At 38.2% G+C, this 15970-nt stretch overlaps 1 protein-coding gene across 7 annotated transcripts in view; it reads right to left on the bottom strand.

The window, feature by feature from the left end:
* Nucleotides 1-15970, bottom strand: part of LOC112564862 (catenin alpha-1-like) — a 30184-nt gene that overhangs the window by 5571 nt on the left and 8643 nt on the right. For 5 of the 7 annotated variants that reach the window (XR_003099269.1, XM_025239943.1, XM_025239944.1 and 2 more), the window contains exons 2-14: nt 15578-15736; nt 14206-14364; nt 13596-13718; nt 13104-13283; nt 12604-12732; nt 12073-12219; nt 11650-11723; nt 10608-10761; nt 4165-4279; nt 3756-3965; nt 3326-3523; nt 1771-1983; nt 815-1396 (exon numbers count right to left, since the gene is read on the bottom strand). Coding sequence is in view for 6 of the 7 variants with exons in the window: in XM_025239943.1 (XP_025095728.1) it covers nt 815-1396; nt 1771-1983; nt 3326-3523; nt 3756-3965; nt 4165-4279; nt 10608-10761; nt 11650-11723; nt 12073-12219; nt 12604-12732; nt 13104-13283; nt 13596-13718; nt 14206-14364; nt 15578-15736 (2443 nt within the window). In the remaining variant the exon portion in view is untranslated. Of the gene's footprint in view, nt 1-814; nt 1397-1770; nt 1984-3325; nt 3524-3755; nt 3966-4164; nt 4280-10607; nt 10762-11649; nt 11724-12072; nt 12220-12603; nt 12733-13103; nt 13284-13595; nt 13719-14205; nt 14365-15577; nt 15737-15970 lie in introns of those variants that run through there. The other 2 variants (XM_025239942.1, XM_025239946.1) reach the window with 2 other exon arrangements.

The following is a 15970-nucleotide window of genomic DNA, read 5'->3' as shown; positions in this document are numbered from 1 at the left end:
CGTAGCCTGCGCTCAGGCTCCCAGTCACGCTTCTGTCTCCCTGCAGTGGAAGACACCAACAAGAAGCGCACTGGAGCCAGGGCCTTCAAAAACGCGGCACCTAAGCTGTGGAATGCTCTGCCATCGTCACTCTCCACCATCACCTCACAAACCACATTTCGCAAAAAACTGAAAACCCATTTGTTTCTTTCAAACCAGTCTTAAACTACCAAGAAACACTTCTGTCTATATTTTTTTTTTTTTTACTTTCGTGGTGTTTTATATATTTGTTCACTTTATTTTTTCTTCTTTTGGTTTTTTTTCTGCGCAATGAGCATTCTTCGGAATGGATACCTGCGCATTACAAATCGACTTATTATTATTATTACAGAATTTTATAATGCATCTGTAAATCTGATGACAGCAATCATAAAATATTTAACTCTGACAGACCATGTGGCTCAAATTATCAAAGTTGCAGTAATTTTTTTCTCAAACACTTTTAAAAAAAGAAAAATATCCTGTTAGTTTTGGCATCATTGACAAGTGGCTGGATGTCAGTAATCCCCAAACATTCAATGTATGAGAAGAAACAAAACTATCAAATAAAAACTGGGAGGGATAGGAGGGCCTAGATTGATGTATGATCAGACCTGGGTAACAGAGTCTAAACACAGAAATTCATTCTTCCACCTCTCACTGAGCAGCTTGAAATCCCTTCCAAAAAAAAATAAAACAACTGAAAATAAAACCTCAACCCCTCAATGTAAGTTTTATGAAGAGATTATATGTTTACTAAAGTTCCCAAATATGGTCACTGCTGCCATAAACTTACCTTTCTGCTGCTTGGTAAGGACATTTGTTGATGATGAAACAGTCAACTGTGCATCCATATCTTTTACTTTGTTGCCTGTTTTCTGTAATGTTGGTTGACTGGTGTAATATATATTGTCAGGGTTTGCCACAACCGCACCATTCAACACTGCAGCCATGCATGTGGGGGTGCTGGCCATTGTGACGGATGTAAATGCTGTAGGGACAAATGTGGAAGTTGCAGGAACAACTGAGAATGCTGTAGGAACAACTGTGGAAGTTGCAGGAACAACTGTGGAAGCTGCAGGAACAGAAGTGGAATTTGCAGGAACAACTATGGAAGCTGTAGGAACAGAAGTGGAAGTTGCAGGAACAACTGTGGAAGCTGCAGGAAAAACAGTGGAAGTTGTATGTAAAGCTGTACAAGTTCTTGGGGCAGCTATGGAAGATGTAGACATTGCTGGAATAGCTGCTTGTGATGACATCATGCTTTCTTTGTTCACATTGCTCATCATGGGCTCCTGGACTGGTTTGAGTGGTTTGGGTTGACTGGCATGTTCCTTGCTTCTTGCAGGAAGCACATCCGACTCTGATCTCTTCTTTCCTGTGGATATATTCAAAATACATTTCTCTCAAAGAAACATTAATACTCCAACTTCTTTTTAACTAGCTTGTTTCAAATTTACATATTGTAAAAGCTTTGAAGTGATCACAGACTACCCAAAATTTGACAAGTCTATTAGCAGATATTTTTCTCTAGATTCCATTGATGGTAGTTAAGAAAAGGTAAAGGTAGTCCCCAAACCTTTTGATTCTTGGAAAGTGCTGTGATAAGGGCCACAATTATCTCTCATTTTTCAAATTACCAGTAAATCAACACACCCAACACATGTTGATAAACAAATGTTACGAGACAAAAATCAAATGATCCTAAGAAGCATATGTGTTGTATTAAAGAAAACATCTAGTATGACTTACCAGTAACAACCTTTGAGACATGGTGAGGTCTGTTGCGAACATTTTCACGGGCTGGGTTGAGCACATCTACATGATTGTCTCCCTTAAGACCCTGGCGTAGGTCAGATGTAGTATCTACCAGTAAGTTCATTCGTCGTTGCAGAGTGTCTGCCAAACGAGGATGTGTAAGATCTTCCAAGATGGCCTGTCCCGCCTCCTTTAAGCCTCTTCTTGCTGAGACATAATATTTAAAGGAAAGAAATTGTGCACAATGTGGTGTCTATATACTGTTTCAGGAATCTCAGGACAAAGATGTACAAGAAAAAAAAGTAAAGATTCATTTCACTTAAATGTTTTACTTTCTTTCTTAGCTTTTGTTCAGTGGGAGTATTTTGTAAAAATTAAGTTTCTATGACAAGATAAAAAACAACAATAGGTCAAATGTTGCCCAGACATTTCAACTCTGACTTCCACTGTTTAAAAACAATTCACGGTGTTAATCATCCATTAACATGTTATGTGCTTTGTTTTCTGAAACTTACTGGAAATAAAAATCTTTGCGCCTGAAACTTAAGTATGTCAAACTAAAGGAAGTCAAGCAAAGATGAATGTGAATTCTGTTTTAAATTAAACACAAGCATATTCCTAGCAAGATGTATAAAATTAAGTGAAAGTCAGCATACCTCTTTGAATATTGTTATTTGCATTTTGGTGATTTGCCCTTAACATGCAATCTTTCATAAAAATAAGTATGTATAATAAATATTCAAATAAATCCATTTACAGAACAGTGTGTGCAAATATAAGTAAAATCCAGTGGCTAAGCACAAACATTTAAGCTGACTGTTAGGTACTGGGCATCCAGCTAGGGGTTAGCATCATACTGAGTACCTCATCATGATTATTGAATGACGTTATTGTTGATCATCAGAGCAACAGATTTTCAAGCCCAATTTCAAGAAGATATTTAAGTTATGCTGAAATTTTAACAATATGTACTGAAAACAATTTCAATTTAAACAATTACAAATAAAAATAGACTAATACATTTTCATAAACCTCCAGTTTATATTTCAAAAACATCTGTGACTTAAGCGATTTTCTTTTTAGGTCTTCAAGTTCAATAAGCATATTATGCTCTCTGAATCCCCCTAATAGAAGAAGTCATGTACAAAGAACAGAACAGAATTAATGCATGGAATGTTCAAAACAATGCAGTACCACGCATTTAAGGGATGATTTTAGATGCAAAGGAATCCAGCCACTAGTCAATGAACAGTCAAACTGATCTCACATCACTGGATTGTTGCTAGGACTTTGCTATGTGGACAGTAAATGAAAATTTCCTCTTCTTTTCTTTACTGCATACTACATCTATTTTTAAGAATTTAATGACCATGTAACTAAGGAATCCATTTTAAAAAAGCAACTTATCTTTTTTAATTCTTGCACAAATTATTTCGTTTAGTGTGATTGTTTAATTTCCTTGTTTAAAAATCCTAACCTATTAATACACAAAACTTAAAAAATTTTGAACAGTTAAAAGAATTATTATAGAATATCATATATTCAATACCTTGTGTCATACGCTGTATGAACACCAGCAAACCATTGCGAAAAATAGGATCAAAGTGATGGTCCACAACTTGAGTAGCCACCTGAATCATATGACGTGCATGGGCAAGCAGCTTACGCAAGCTGTATTTCAAGCCAGGAATGTCTCTCTCTGACAAACACCCTCGAATCACGTTGATGCTTTGCCGAATTCGTTGTTCTGTTCAGAAGACATACAGAAAATACTTTCTGACCTATGACCTCTCTTTCACCATTTGACTGTCAATGATATTAACTGATAAAGAAGATGGGAGGTGAAATGTTAAGATCTACCATTACTTTTCCACAAAAACTGCTAAATCTATCCTCGACAAAAACTACTCACTTTAATGTTTTAATGTTTGCATATATATATATATGTGCACACACCCACACTACACACCATTTCCTACCTGTGACGTTAATGAAGATAGCAGGGTCAGTCATGGAATCAAGGGTCTGCACTAGAAGCTCCATCTCTTGTCCCCACTCCTGTACTAGCCTTTTCAGCTGTTGCACTGCTACCACATCAGTTGAGCATTGTGCCACAGCCATCACAGCTGGGATCACTTCTGGATCAAGTTGCTCAAGTCGAGAAACAGCTATTTTGACAGCTCGAACTTCTGTGACATTATTGGGACAATAATGAAACTCAGACTTTCTGTGATATTGTCAGAAAAGGAAGGAATAAAGTAGGGCAGAGATGCTTTCTTCAGAAAATGGCTGTAATCTTATATTTCATCTCTGAAATAGGTGACTATATTAAGCATTTTTTTGATACTTTTAATATCTATCAACATTCAGGTCAAAGAAACCACCCACTTTTGGGGTCCATGGAACTAGCTGCAGCCATGGTAGCTACTTGGCACACTTTCTCACTGTGGAAGCTAAAGTCCCTTGCCAGGGAAGATTCTGGAAGATTAGCAGTCTCATCCTGCTGAGACAAAAACATATTTTTCATATAAAAATACACATACTACAATAAGCATACTCAAATACAAATAAATGTACACACATGCACACACACCTACTTCCATCCACCCACACAAAATCAACTTGCATATGTGTTATAGGCTAAACTCATAAAACTTCTGCATGTGCCTACAGAATTACGGCCTAAAAGAAGCAAAAGTAAAATTGTGACACAAAAAGAACTTGATAGAAGAAATATTCTAGCCACAAACACTCCCCCACTGGTGAAGATGGTGGGGGGGGTGGTGCACTATCATAATCTATTTACATTTACTGTTATCATTAAAGTAAAGAGCTTATAAAAGGAATTAACACCTGACAAAGTCTTTGCAAAGATTAGTCTATGATTAGTCTATGATAAACTAGATTGTTTAATGAAAGATTGAGCTGAACCCACCATTTAAGAATAAAAACAACCAGTGGCATCACAATCAGCAGCAGTTTCAAAGAAATGTATCAATATATTGAAATTAAAAAGTGTCCTTAACCTTTCATGAGACTTGAAGATGACAAGTCACAATGCAAAATTACACCTGCATAGCTCCCGTCTACTAAGACATCATAGTCATATTATGATTGTTTTAAATTCTTGCGCACTTAGTCTCTGGTCACTGCATTTTCGTTTTCATTTCATCTTCTATGCTTTCTTGCTCCCTGTGTTTTCTCATAAACATGCACTTAAAGATTACGCACAAAAATATGCATAAAAGTAAACATATTGAAACAGATGTGAGGGTGAGGTTAATCGAAAGAGGATCGAGGAGAGCAAGGCTCTAAATGACGCAAATTAAAGTTTACCCTCCCTCACACTCCATCCTCACAACCCAACCATTTACCTAAATCTAAAACATACACGTGCTCCTACGTGTCTTTGCTGCACAGTTTACTGCAGGATCGAAACTCCAAAGGCCGAATCGGCCGTGCGCTTTGAGCAGCAGATGTGCCTATCAGCCACACCCGCTATCGGTCGGTACGTATAAAACGGCTGCTGTGCACTGTGTGGTCACTGACAGGTCTGAGAATCCCACGGGATGAAATCTTCAAACAGCAAGGGAATAATAATAATTTTAAAAATCGACTGTCATTGCATTTTAAAGCTAGGGGAGGAGACAGCGTGCAGCACCACCGGTAGACACACCCGAAACTGCCAACCAAGGGAGATTGCAGCTGCTAGGACGCTGTTGTGTTCTGAAGATCGTTGACATAAACTGCCCTTGAGCTCTTTCGTATCGGGCTTGTCATTCGAGAATAATGCCGTGATAGTACAAAGACGAAAACTGCTATCAAAGGTTTGCCGCTTCTATTTTTTTTCCCAAGCTGCAACTGTGCAAGTTGTGTTAAACAAGTGTTGAAACACCTAATATTACCTATACCTGTTTATATATGTTTGTGTCATGTGTGTTTGAGACGTAGACGTCGCTGCTTCAAGTGGTAAGTACACTTTTTTTCCATTTCATCAATTTACTCAAGCAAACAATAGCCACACGTCGTCGTTGTCATCATCATCATCATCATCATCGTCGTCATCATCGCTGCATTCCATATTATATCGATTTTACAGCAGGCATCAATCGCGAAATGCAAGAACTCAATGACAATTCTATCAATCAAACGAACGGAGAAGCGTTGACATGTCATGGTCAACAACAACGATAAAGCAGAGCTCAACTGAGTCCAACCTGAGGAAGTGAACAGCTTTAAGTACCTAGGAGCTACCATGCGAAGAGTAGAAAGACTGCGATAAAGAGTAGAGGGGTCAAATAAACGCGGTAGAAGTTACAACACGCGCACTCACACACCGCTCGCGCATAGTGAGTGCCCGCAAATCGCAGGTGGAATCGGCAAGCGTGCATGGATACATACAGACGGACTGCTACCGTCAATCCTATTAGCTCGCCTGGCTCAATTACGGCATGCTCTTTGCACGTGCTCGCGTGTATAGCAGTAATCCCTCCAACAATATCCTCATTCTCTTTCAGTCTTTACACTCTGCAGTCTGATCCCTAACGGGACAACAAACACCCAGCCTCTAGCTTTTTGCATTTTTCCAAAGTCAGGGTATCCCTTCGTGTTTCAGCAACGTGCATGAATCATCTACGAGAACTACAAATAACGTAAAGAACAAGTTACCAGGGATTAAAAACGAAAAACAAGTTTAGGTAAGAGGTTTCATCAAGACATTTTGAAATAAATGGGGCAGCTGATAATTTGGGTAAATCATTTGCTGTTAAACATCAGTACAATACTTTTATACATAAAAACAAAGTAATATTAACAGATGATATTGTTATGTACTTCTTTCTACTAGTCGATAAGACCTTCATTTTTTCACAACTGACAGTCTGAAAAATCCCTTGCATTTTATGAATGGGAAACCCAGATTAAAGTGCTAATGTTGCTGATCAATCAGGTTTTCCTGGAGGCTAAAACTTCTTTAGGTTGTAATTAGACTAAGAACATTCGTGAGCGCATCTTTGTGTGTGTGTGTGCGCGCGCGCGCGAGTGTGTGGAGGGTTCCACTTTCCACACCTTTACTAAAGCTAACTAATGATATACTATGTCAGGATTTTCTGATAAAGCATCTTGAACACTAATCTTCTTGGGTCTCTCTTGGCGATTAGACTAAGAACATTTGCGGGTGAAGGGTGTTGAACTGGTAACAAACATAAGTAGAATAAAGCTGTAATTTCCACCCAACAGACTGTTCGATTTATTGATTGATAATGCTGCAAGAAATGCTTAATCACAGATATTAAAAATAAACCGTCGTTTTAAAATAAAAATTAATATTATTGTAAGCTTTTTATCTTTTAATTTGAACACTCCTGGAAATTAATACTTATAACTCTTTCTACAGCTTGATTAAACTTGTTTTTGGATTTTGCTTTTTAAAAAAGTAATATCTCATTGAAATTCTGAAATAGTCTTTACGGTGGTGGTGGTGGGGTGTGTGTAGGGGCGTGGGGTTGGCGGGGGGGGGGATACAGCTGATATACACCTAGAAAATTTTTCAACATTTCTCAACATGCTTCCAGCTGATTATGAGTCAAGAGCGCACGACCAGCCTTCTTCTGTGGCACCTGGATCGGAACCTCAGCCAGGAATACCTGTCGCCAGACCTGCCCCACCTCTCCAGCAACACGACAAAGGCCCTGCACTCGGCTGCTGTGTGGACGAGCATGGCCGCATGCCTAGCTCTGGTGGCCGTAGTGGGTGCGGCCGGCAACTCGCTCGTGTTGCTGACTGCCGTCCGCATGCCGCAGCTACACCGTCTCACCTACGTCCTCATCGCAAGTCTCAGCGTCGATGGTCTTCTGGTGTCCGTTGTCTCCATCCCTCTGCACCTGTTGCACCTGCTGACCGGCGGCGCGCCCGCGTGGCTGGAGGGGAGGGCGATGCCCTGCAAAGTGCAGGCTTACGTCAATCTGGCCTTGACGTTGACTTACCTGACCAACACCGTCACCATCGCGGTGTGTCGGTACCGGTCCATCGTGGAGACGAGGAACGTGCGTTTTCACGTCGACAACAGAAAGAAGACCTGGCAGGTGGTAGCGCTTTTGTGGGGACTGCCCCTGCTATTATCCGTCTCCGCAGCTCCATTCCTAGGCTTCAGTGACCTCATGTTGGACTGCTACTTTCTGGACACGCGGGAATCTGTGTGGTATACGGGAGTGGTCGTCACTTTCCCTGCTCTCTCCACTATGCTCTGCGTTTTCATCTCGTACGCACTCATTCTCAAGAAGGTAAGAGACAGCAGGTTAAAGGTCATGAACTTTCACATCAATCATCACAAAGGCAGTCTGCGTGCCTCTAGCACATCTGACATGAAGATGAACAGCGAGTCAGACAAGGGCGAGTCCTCCCAGACGTCGTTTCAGGCCGCACCGGCTGTTCTGGTATCAGTATTAAAAAATGCTGGCTCGGAAGACGCCAGCAACAGACTGGGCGTGCCTTCCACTAGCACTGCCTCTCCTCCGGGACTGATGCGTTTTGCTGCCATTCCATCAGTCGTGCCCCTAGAGATCCCCTCCATAAATCTCACGCAAGCAGAAATGTCCCAGGTTCACTGTGACTCCTCCAAAAAAGACGACTTCTCCCTCTCAGTACCTCAACTGGTCTCCTGGACATCTGCAGCACCCTTAAGGAGTCAGCGACCACAAGGCGGTAATTGCACGGCAAACAACCAAGCCACCAGCAAGCAATTCAAGAGAGAGGTGCGCTTGACCTTTCACCTTTACCTGGCCTTTGCCATGTTCTGTCTGCTTTATCTTCCTTCCTGTTTCATTCATTTGGTACACGCCGTGAAAGTTCAGTCTGCTGACACATGGCTACTCCTCCACACCATGTCAACGTCTTTATCTTCCAGCACATGGATTCTCTACGGTTTCCTAAACAGAGATTTCCGCAAAGCCTGCAAAGCCTTTTTGGCATGTAAACGTAACTTATGACTGTCACTGTCAAAACAATAACAAATGGAAAAGAAAACTAATGTGTACAGAAGCTTATAAAAAGTACTTATTGGTTCAGGACTCATCTAAATGAAGAATAACTAAAATGCACTTTTGTACAGTAGAGGCTTCTTTTCTCTGCTAATCAAGATAGACTAAGGTGGGATATGGGCCCTATGGCGATGACAGCCAAAGACAATTTTTTAACAGAATACATGTGCTGTATCAAGGTACTGTGAAGATAACCTCATATTTTCTCCAGTGTTCTTTTCCATTCAAACAGCTGTTTTTTTCCACAAAAAATCTCCAGTACAACCACATTCATAATACCCACAATAACAAAAAAAAAAAAACATTGATACATTGCAAAATTCCTTCATGAAGATAATATGTATGTTCTCTCAATCACAAGCGCCAGCGTGTAGTGTTCATGAGTGAGAAAGTTAATGAGCAATAGAATGGGGGTGAGACTGAGACACAAGAATGAATAAGACAACAACAGGCAGGCAAGCAGATGGCAGATGGCAGATGTGCAATAAAAAAAAGATAGCAAAAGCTGACTTGTACAATGCAAGTTATCTCTGCTCTCTCTCTTTCTCTGAGTCAGCATAGTAACATTTTCTAAAATCAAGATTTTAATAGAACTGTTTTCGCTTGCATGTTTGCTAAGACATGTAAAAGACTGAAAATATTCATAAACTTTTCATAATGCAAGTCAGAAGGAAATGATGAAGGATAAAAACCTTTCAAGGCAGATCATAAACAAACTGCAGTATCAACTGTTTCAGTACTGCTACATGTTTCAATTGAGAGCTAGATACATTTAAAAGCTCATCAGATGCTCTCCCGTGAGCTTAAAGGAAAAATGGATTTAAAGTGGTTGTAATGAAGACAACAGTAAAGACGAAGATGTATGAATGTAGGCATGTGTGTATGTGCACATGTAGGTTTCAGTTAACAGCATAGCAGATGGGGTGGCTGCAAAGCAGTCACAGTGGGCTTACACACTCTTTCAATAACCAAGACAGTAAATGAGATTATCATCACTTGTTGTAATCAATCAGATCTAATGAATGCAGTTCATGTGGCATGGAAAAGCCTGCTGGCATTATTCTGGCCCAGTTGTAAGCTGCTTAGCAGCTCCTGAGCTGATTGCCTTCGATATTTGACTCTTAAGCTAGCTGGTTGGTTATGGTCATCCTGGCAACCATGAAATAGGTACAAAATGTCAGGCAATCTTTTTTTAGATAACAAGATCATCATGTGACTTAACAATGCTCATTTCCTGAAGGGAGCTACTGCAAAAGAAGGCAATGTTTTTCTTCAACTGTGCTGTAAATTGCATCAGCTTACTTTGAGTACTTATTTATAGCAGAGATTTTCCTTTTATTATGCTTTTTTTTTAAACAACTTTGCATGTTAATCATGCACTATACAACACACAAAAGAAGTTTTATGAATTTTGTTATCTTCACTTCAAGAATTGTTCCATTTTTATGATGAGAAAGTAATATAAAATACTCTATTTCAACAAAAAAAGAAGAAATATATTGTTCTTCTTTTCTGTATGACTCTCAACATAAGCAAAATATAATTTTAATGACAAATTAGAAAATAAAAGTATTTAAGCTAATTTTGTGTTGCATAGTCACAATCAATATCAATATCAATATCAAATATATATTTTTGAGAAAGTAAAAAAGTAAATCATAATAAAATATGTTGCATATTTTCGTAAGCATTTTTACTCCACCCTCAAATCCAGATGTATGCATTCACACCCACGTGAATACAGTTTGAACATACATCAGCATGCACAAACATGCAAACAAATGCACATCTTACTTGTGGGTGAAGTGCCGCTTTGGCCAGAAGTTCAAAAGGCTGAGAGGTGAAGCAGCAAGTATCAACTATCAAGTTAAGAAGAGCCATGTTGACATGCTTCTCCACCTCGCAGAACTCATCCAGGAGCATCTCACACACATTTTCGTAGTCAAACCTGGTCCACACCACAGAGTATATACATCTGTAGCATAACCCTCTGAATTTAGTCTTATCCAGACTACTTATAGCAAACTATTCAAATAAAGCATCCAAACTCTATCTGTTGCACACTGAACACAGCTGACATTTTTCATAAACACCTCAGAAGTCAAGCCTGGCATAATTTTCACAAAACACAAGTTGAAAGTGTCACATTGTGATAATCCATTATAATCATATCTGTCCCAGACTGCATATGGTACAAAAATCCTATACTTCAAAGTTTATCTTAGACAGTGCCCACACAAAATGCAATAGCTCCATTTATATCTTTAAATGAAATCATCAGTGCTGCTAAGTGAAGTGGTTTTTTTTAATCTTTGTTCAAGTGATTCCTTTTTCTTAACACAGACATAGCTAGATATAGTGGGCTGGAATTGGAATGGCCACTGAAAATTTACTGTAGCTTATTTCAAGAAGTATGAATATGAACAACTATTTTCAGTTAACAACTACCAATACCAGATAAGAAGTGATCCATGAAACAGATGATGCCAATATACCCCCTAATACAATGAAGACATGCCACCAAAGCATTATATCCACCTCAAACATACAGATATGCATATATGGCATACAGTTTCCTACATGTAGCCCTAGGGAAGCTGGGGCTTAAGGGCATCCATATTGATGGAAAACATATAGGATAAGAAAGTGACATGAGAAAAGAAGGTGCCTAAAATTAACAACCAACAATCAAACCAAACACAAAAATTGTTCAATCTTCTACAATACCTAATACGTTCTTCTTACAGTGAGATAAGTTAGATGATAAAAGATGTAGTATGTATGGAAATGTCACTTTTAAATATCTCAGCATGCACTTCATAAACATAGGATCTACCTGATTTCCCCTAAATTAGGATCATGTTTCATTGCTTCTTTCAGCTCAAACAGGCGAAACTTGGATTGCAGTATCTGAAATTAATATCTGTGAATTTAGCTGTGTCGAAGGATACTTATCTCAAATTTTTGTTTAAAAAAAAAAAAATGTAAAAGTTTCTTTTTTCTACATTGCTTACATCTACTCTTAAAAACTATTAAAAATTCAATATGAATTCTTCTCTTAAAGACTCTTTCTTCAAAGACCATGTTAAAATACTGACACATTTATCACAAATACAAATATCAAACACATTTGTATGCTCTATAGGAATTATAATGGAAATTCTATTTTCACAAATCTTAATCAAATCTTAATCACACACTATGAAGAGCCACACTTGAAAGACCTATCAGCAGTATCAAAACTTATAAATAACCATACCCGTTGACATGTGTGAGTAATGAGGTGGTGATACGTGCCCTGACAAAGCAATGCAACCCCCATTGCATGACGTACAATTGATGCGACCCACACCTCTGTATCAGGGTTTAGGTCAAATCGATTGGCCTCTGAAAGTCCATCCAGAACCTAGAGAACAATAATCTCACTGGATTACTAAAGAAACACCCTTATCACCTTATTCTTTTGCTGCTATTATTATCAATGTTACCACAGCTAAAAAAAAACCTTACTTGATGGTATAATGGTTTGTACAAAATAGTCCTGGAAACAAGTGACATGCAAAATGAGGATTAAGGGATTAAGGGAAAGATGTCATCATTATTACACTTCCAATTTTAAATAAAGGTAATTTACTAATTAAAACTCTATGAAAAGGAAAGTTAATTCATTATATAATTGATAACAAAATTAAGTGTTAAGTCTTTTAAGAATGTTCCCACGTAGCACAGTAAAACAGAGACATTTACAAGCCAACGATGAATATCAATACATCATTTGAGTACTGCCCACCTTGTCAATATGTTCCACAAAATGTCCAGTTTCCTCACTGTCCATGTCAGAAGGAGGACCACTTTCCAGAACTTCTCGCATATCAGCCAGTGTGGTCAATGTCTGAGTAATAACTTGATCTTTACTTGCCTGCCAATCAAAGAGGGCATGCAATCAGGAACACTATGGCTTTGGCAGCATTCACTAAGCCAATACATATATTAATTTTCTGATAAATTAATTCTCAGAATTCTCTGATAAAAATATTCACCACAGTAATATTCAGTTAATACATATAAAAAATTATTTTACTTTCCTTAAAACACAGTATCACTTCTTCCTTTTCCAATTCTGATTCATACTCCTTAAAATAAAATACCCCACCTATGTGTGTGTGTGATATATTTTCAAATTATTATTCATTTTGTTTAAACCAAACAAGCACAACCACATTCCAGACACACATGTATGCGCACAGTTGAGCAGCTGCTCTATTTAGAAATTAAGAAAGATGCCTTTACCAAAGCTTGTGGATTATGTGGATACTTTAGGAAGGTCTGAACAGCCATGCCAAGGCTAGAGACTCCTTTACGCAACATGCTCATTCCCACAACTAGCTGTTCACCCTGAGCCCTGCTCACCAGGTCTTTTTGGCGTCGACTTACCAACATGGTCATGTATAGTATTGCTTCAGCTAACTCCTGAAACACAAGTTTTAAAAATTATTCTCTTCTTATTACAAAAAAACCCAAAGACCAATGCACACAGGCTTATGTTTGTAGCTTTATTGCTGAGGTACTTCTCTCACAAATGCAAATACCAAAAAAAAGTGCTTAGTACCACTCTTCTTTCCCTCCTCTCCTCTCTCTCTCACACTCTCTCACGCATACTCTCTCTCTCTCTACACATAGGCATGCATTATAATAAAATACAACGTAAGATATCATAGCATAACAATTTGATATTTGATTACAAGACATGATCGAAGCATTAAATGATGCTAAAAATCATACCTTAAAAGCAGGGACCAGATCTTGAGCACGTCTGACATTGCTAACTTTCTTGAGTTTTTCCTCCACAACTCCTATAGCCTTGACATTTCTTCTGACTTCTACATCATCAGCAACTAATAGAACCTCAATAAAAAAAAAGGTTATCTCTCTTCAATATACATGTGTGGTTGAATAAGATACAAACAAGAGACAGCAAATATAATGCAATGAAAGGAAAATTATATAGCAGTTTCAATGAAGACTGGGATAGTGGAATAGACTAAAAAGGAAATGACAACATTTTTCTTCTTTACTTCATCAAGTAAAACAAAGCATGACAAGAGCAAGTTAAATAAAAATAATTTTAACATAGGTTTGTCATAGTATAGATCAGCAATTTTCAACCTGATTTTGTCAGCATATTTTGAAAATAAACTTCTCAACAATTATTCATTTACAGTTTGTAACCATTGGTCATATATAATGACCAGCAGTATTTTTTTCCTCTTCCACTAAACAGTAAAATAAACAAAAGTAGGCCTAATGTACTATTTCAAAGATCTGTCATGATTAAAAGTATTTTGATGCCTGAGTGACATGAGTGAAAGAAAAAAAAAAAGTGTTTGCTTACCCTAAGAACAGCCTGCAGTAGATCCTTTGCTGTCCTGACTAGCACAGAATGAGCACTAGAGCTGCTTGGCATGGAACTAACCTGTTGACCAGCCACAAACAGCTGGCTCTTGGCTAGCTCCAGTGTTTCACATGCCCCACTCATTTTGTTCTTGAAAACCTAAAGGAAATGTTATAAAAAAAAAAGGACAGTTTAAGAACTTCATTCTGTTTGAGGTTTTATAGGCCTCTCACATTTCAAGTAATTTCAAGATGTGACTGACTAGACATTTATAAAGACTAATGTGACTTTTAAATGGTATAGAGAAACAAAACACCACAGTAATGCATGATTTTCCTAATGACTCACGGTGTATGGTGTGAAATGCTTTCTCAAAGTCTACGAACACAGCATAAAGAGTACTGTTTTATTCTATGCTTTGTTCTGTAATCTGGCTTAAGGTAAAGATTTCATCACTGCATGACGCTTCTTTTCTAAAGCCTGCTTGTTCTTGCCTGACGATGTTGTCGAAAACAGTCGTGAGCCATTTCAAAATAATTCAACTGAAGATTTTGCTTGTCTGTGATAAAAGGGTTATGTCTCACCAATTATTGCAGTCCACTGTCATCCTTCTTTGGACATTTGAAGATTTTACCTTTCTTCCAAACTTCTGGTGTTTTTTAAAATTTTGGTGCAATGCCCATCATTTCCAGGGGCTTTTGTCATTTTTTTAATGTTGGATGGCTTCCTTTTCTTCCGTCACAGTGATAGGGTCCAGGTTTATGACCAGTTTTCTTCTCTTTCTGGGACATTAGCCAGTACTAGAGTACTAAAAATAATATATCAGTCAGGATGCCACTGCAATACTTGGGAGTTGTGGTGGTGTATGTGGACAGCATGTAAGTAGGTGTGGTGGTGCATGGGGCAGGGGGGGGTACATAACATACGCATGGTGCTGGTGATTTCGCTCCAAAACCATTTCACCCCACTTCCTAAGTCAATTCATCTCAGCTATGTCCATTTCGTACCAGGCAAGAACATTTCATCCCAAGACCAAAATTTCAAATTGTCCCAAACCCAATCAGCGACGTCTCTGCATATAATAATATGCTAAAAAGTCAAAATAAAATGATGACAAAATCTTAAACTGAAAAGATTGTTTAGAGAGAAAAAGCATGTTTATTCGCCATTTTTGTTTAGTAAAATGGTAGCTAAACATATTTGTATGGCTCTAATTATACTTGATGTTAATAGCTACTTATTTGGGTCACTAGTGGTCAATACATCTTTTGGGCTGGTGTGGGGCAAAATGACCGGTGACTGGGCAGGGTATGAGTCGAATAAACACAATTGTCACAGATGCTGGTTATTGACTATGACTTTCTTCTCATACCATATCAGAAGAACCACGAATCTGGTCCTCGCCAACAGCCATAAATCCATTGATGGCTCGAATCAGTTTTTCCAGACACAAGCTCATACTAAGAGATGGTACTTCGTTCTCGCTCTCTTCTTGAATACCCACATCACTCAGTATCATAAGCAAGGATACCTGTACATACGCAAATTATTTTAAAATAACCGTTTGTCTTTGCGGAAGAAATAAAATGATGTTGGCAAATGAATAGGCATAAAGTATAAACGATGAAAATATAACTGTAAAATGCCACTTAGTAAATGGATCATAACATTTGGTCTTCGGTAACTTACAACTTAAATATTGAAAAATAAAAATGGATTTTTTAATTATAACTTCTTTAATATACATATAAGAATTATCTACCAC

Source organism: Pomacea canaliculata, linkage group LG5 (assembly GCF_003073045.1).
Source record: "Pomacea canaliculata isolate SZHN2017 linkage group LG5, ASM307304v1, whole genome shotgun sequence".
Lineage (NCBI taxonomy): Eukaryota > Metazoa > Mollusca > Gastropoda > Architaenioglossa > Ampullariidae > Pomacea > Pomacea canaliculata.
Note: the sequence above shows the minus strand (reverse complement) of the source record. Positions and strands in the feature narration are given on the sequence as shown.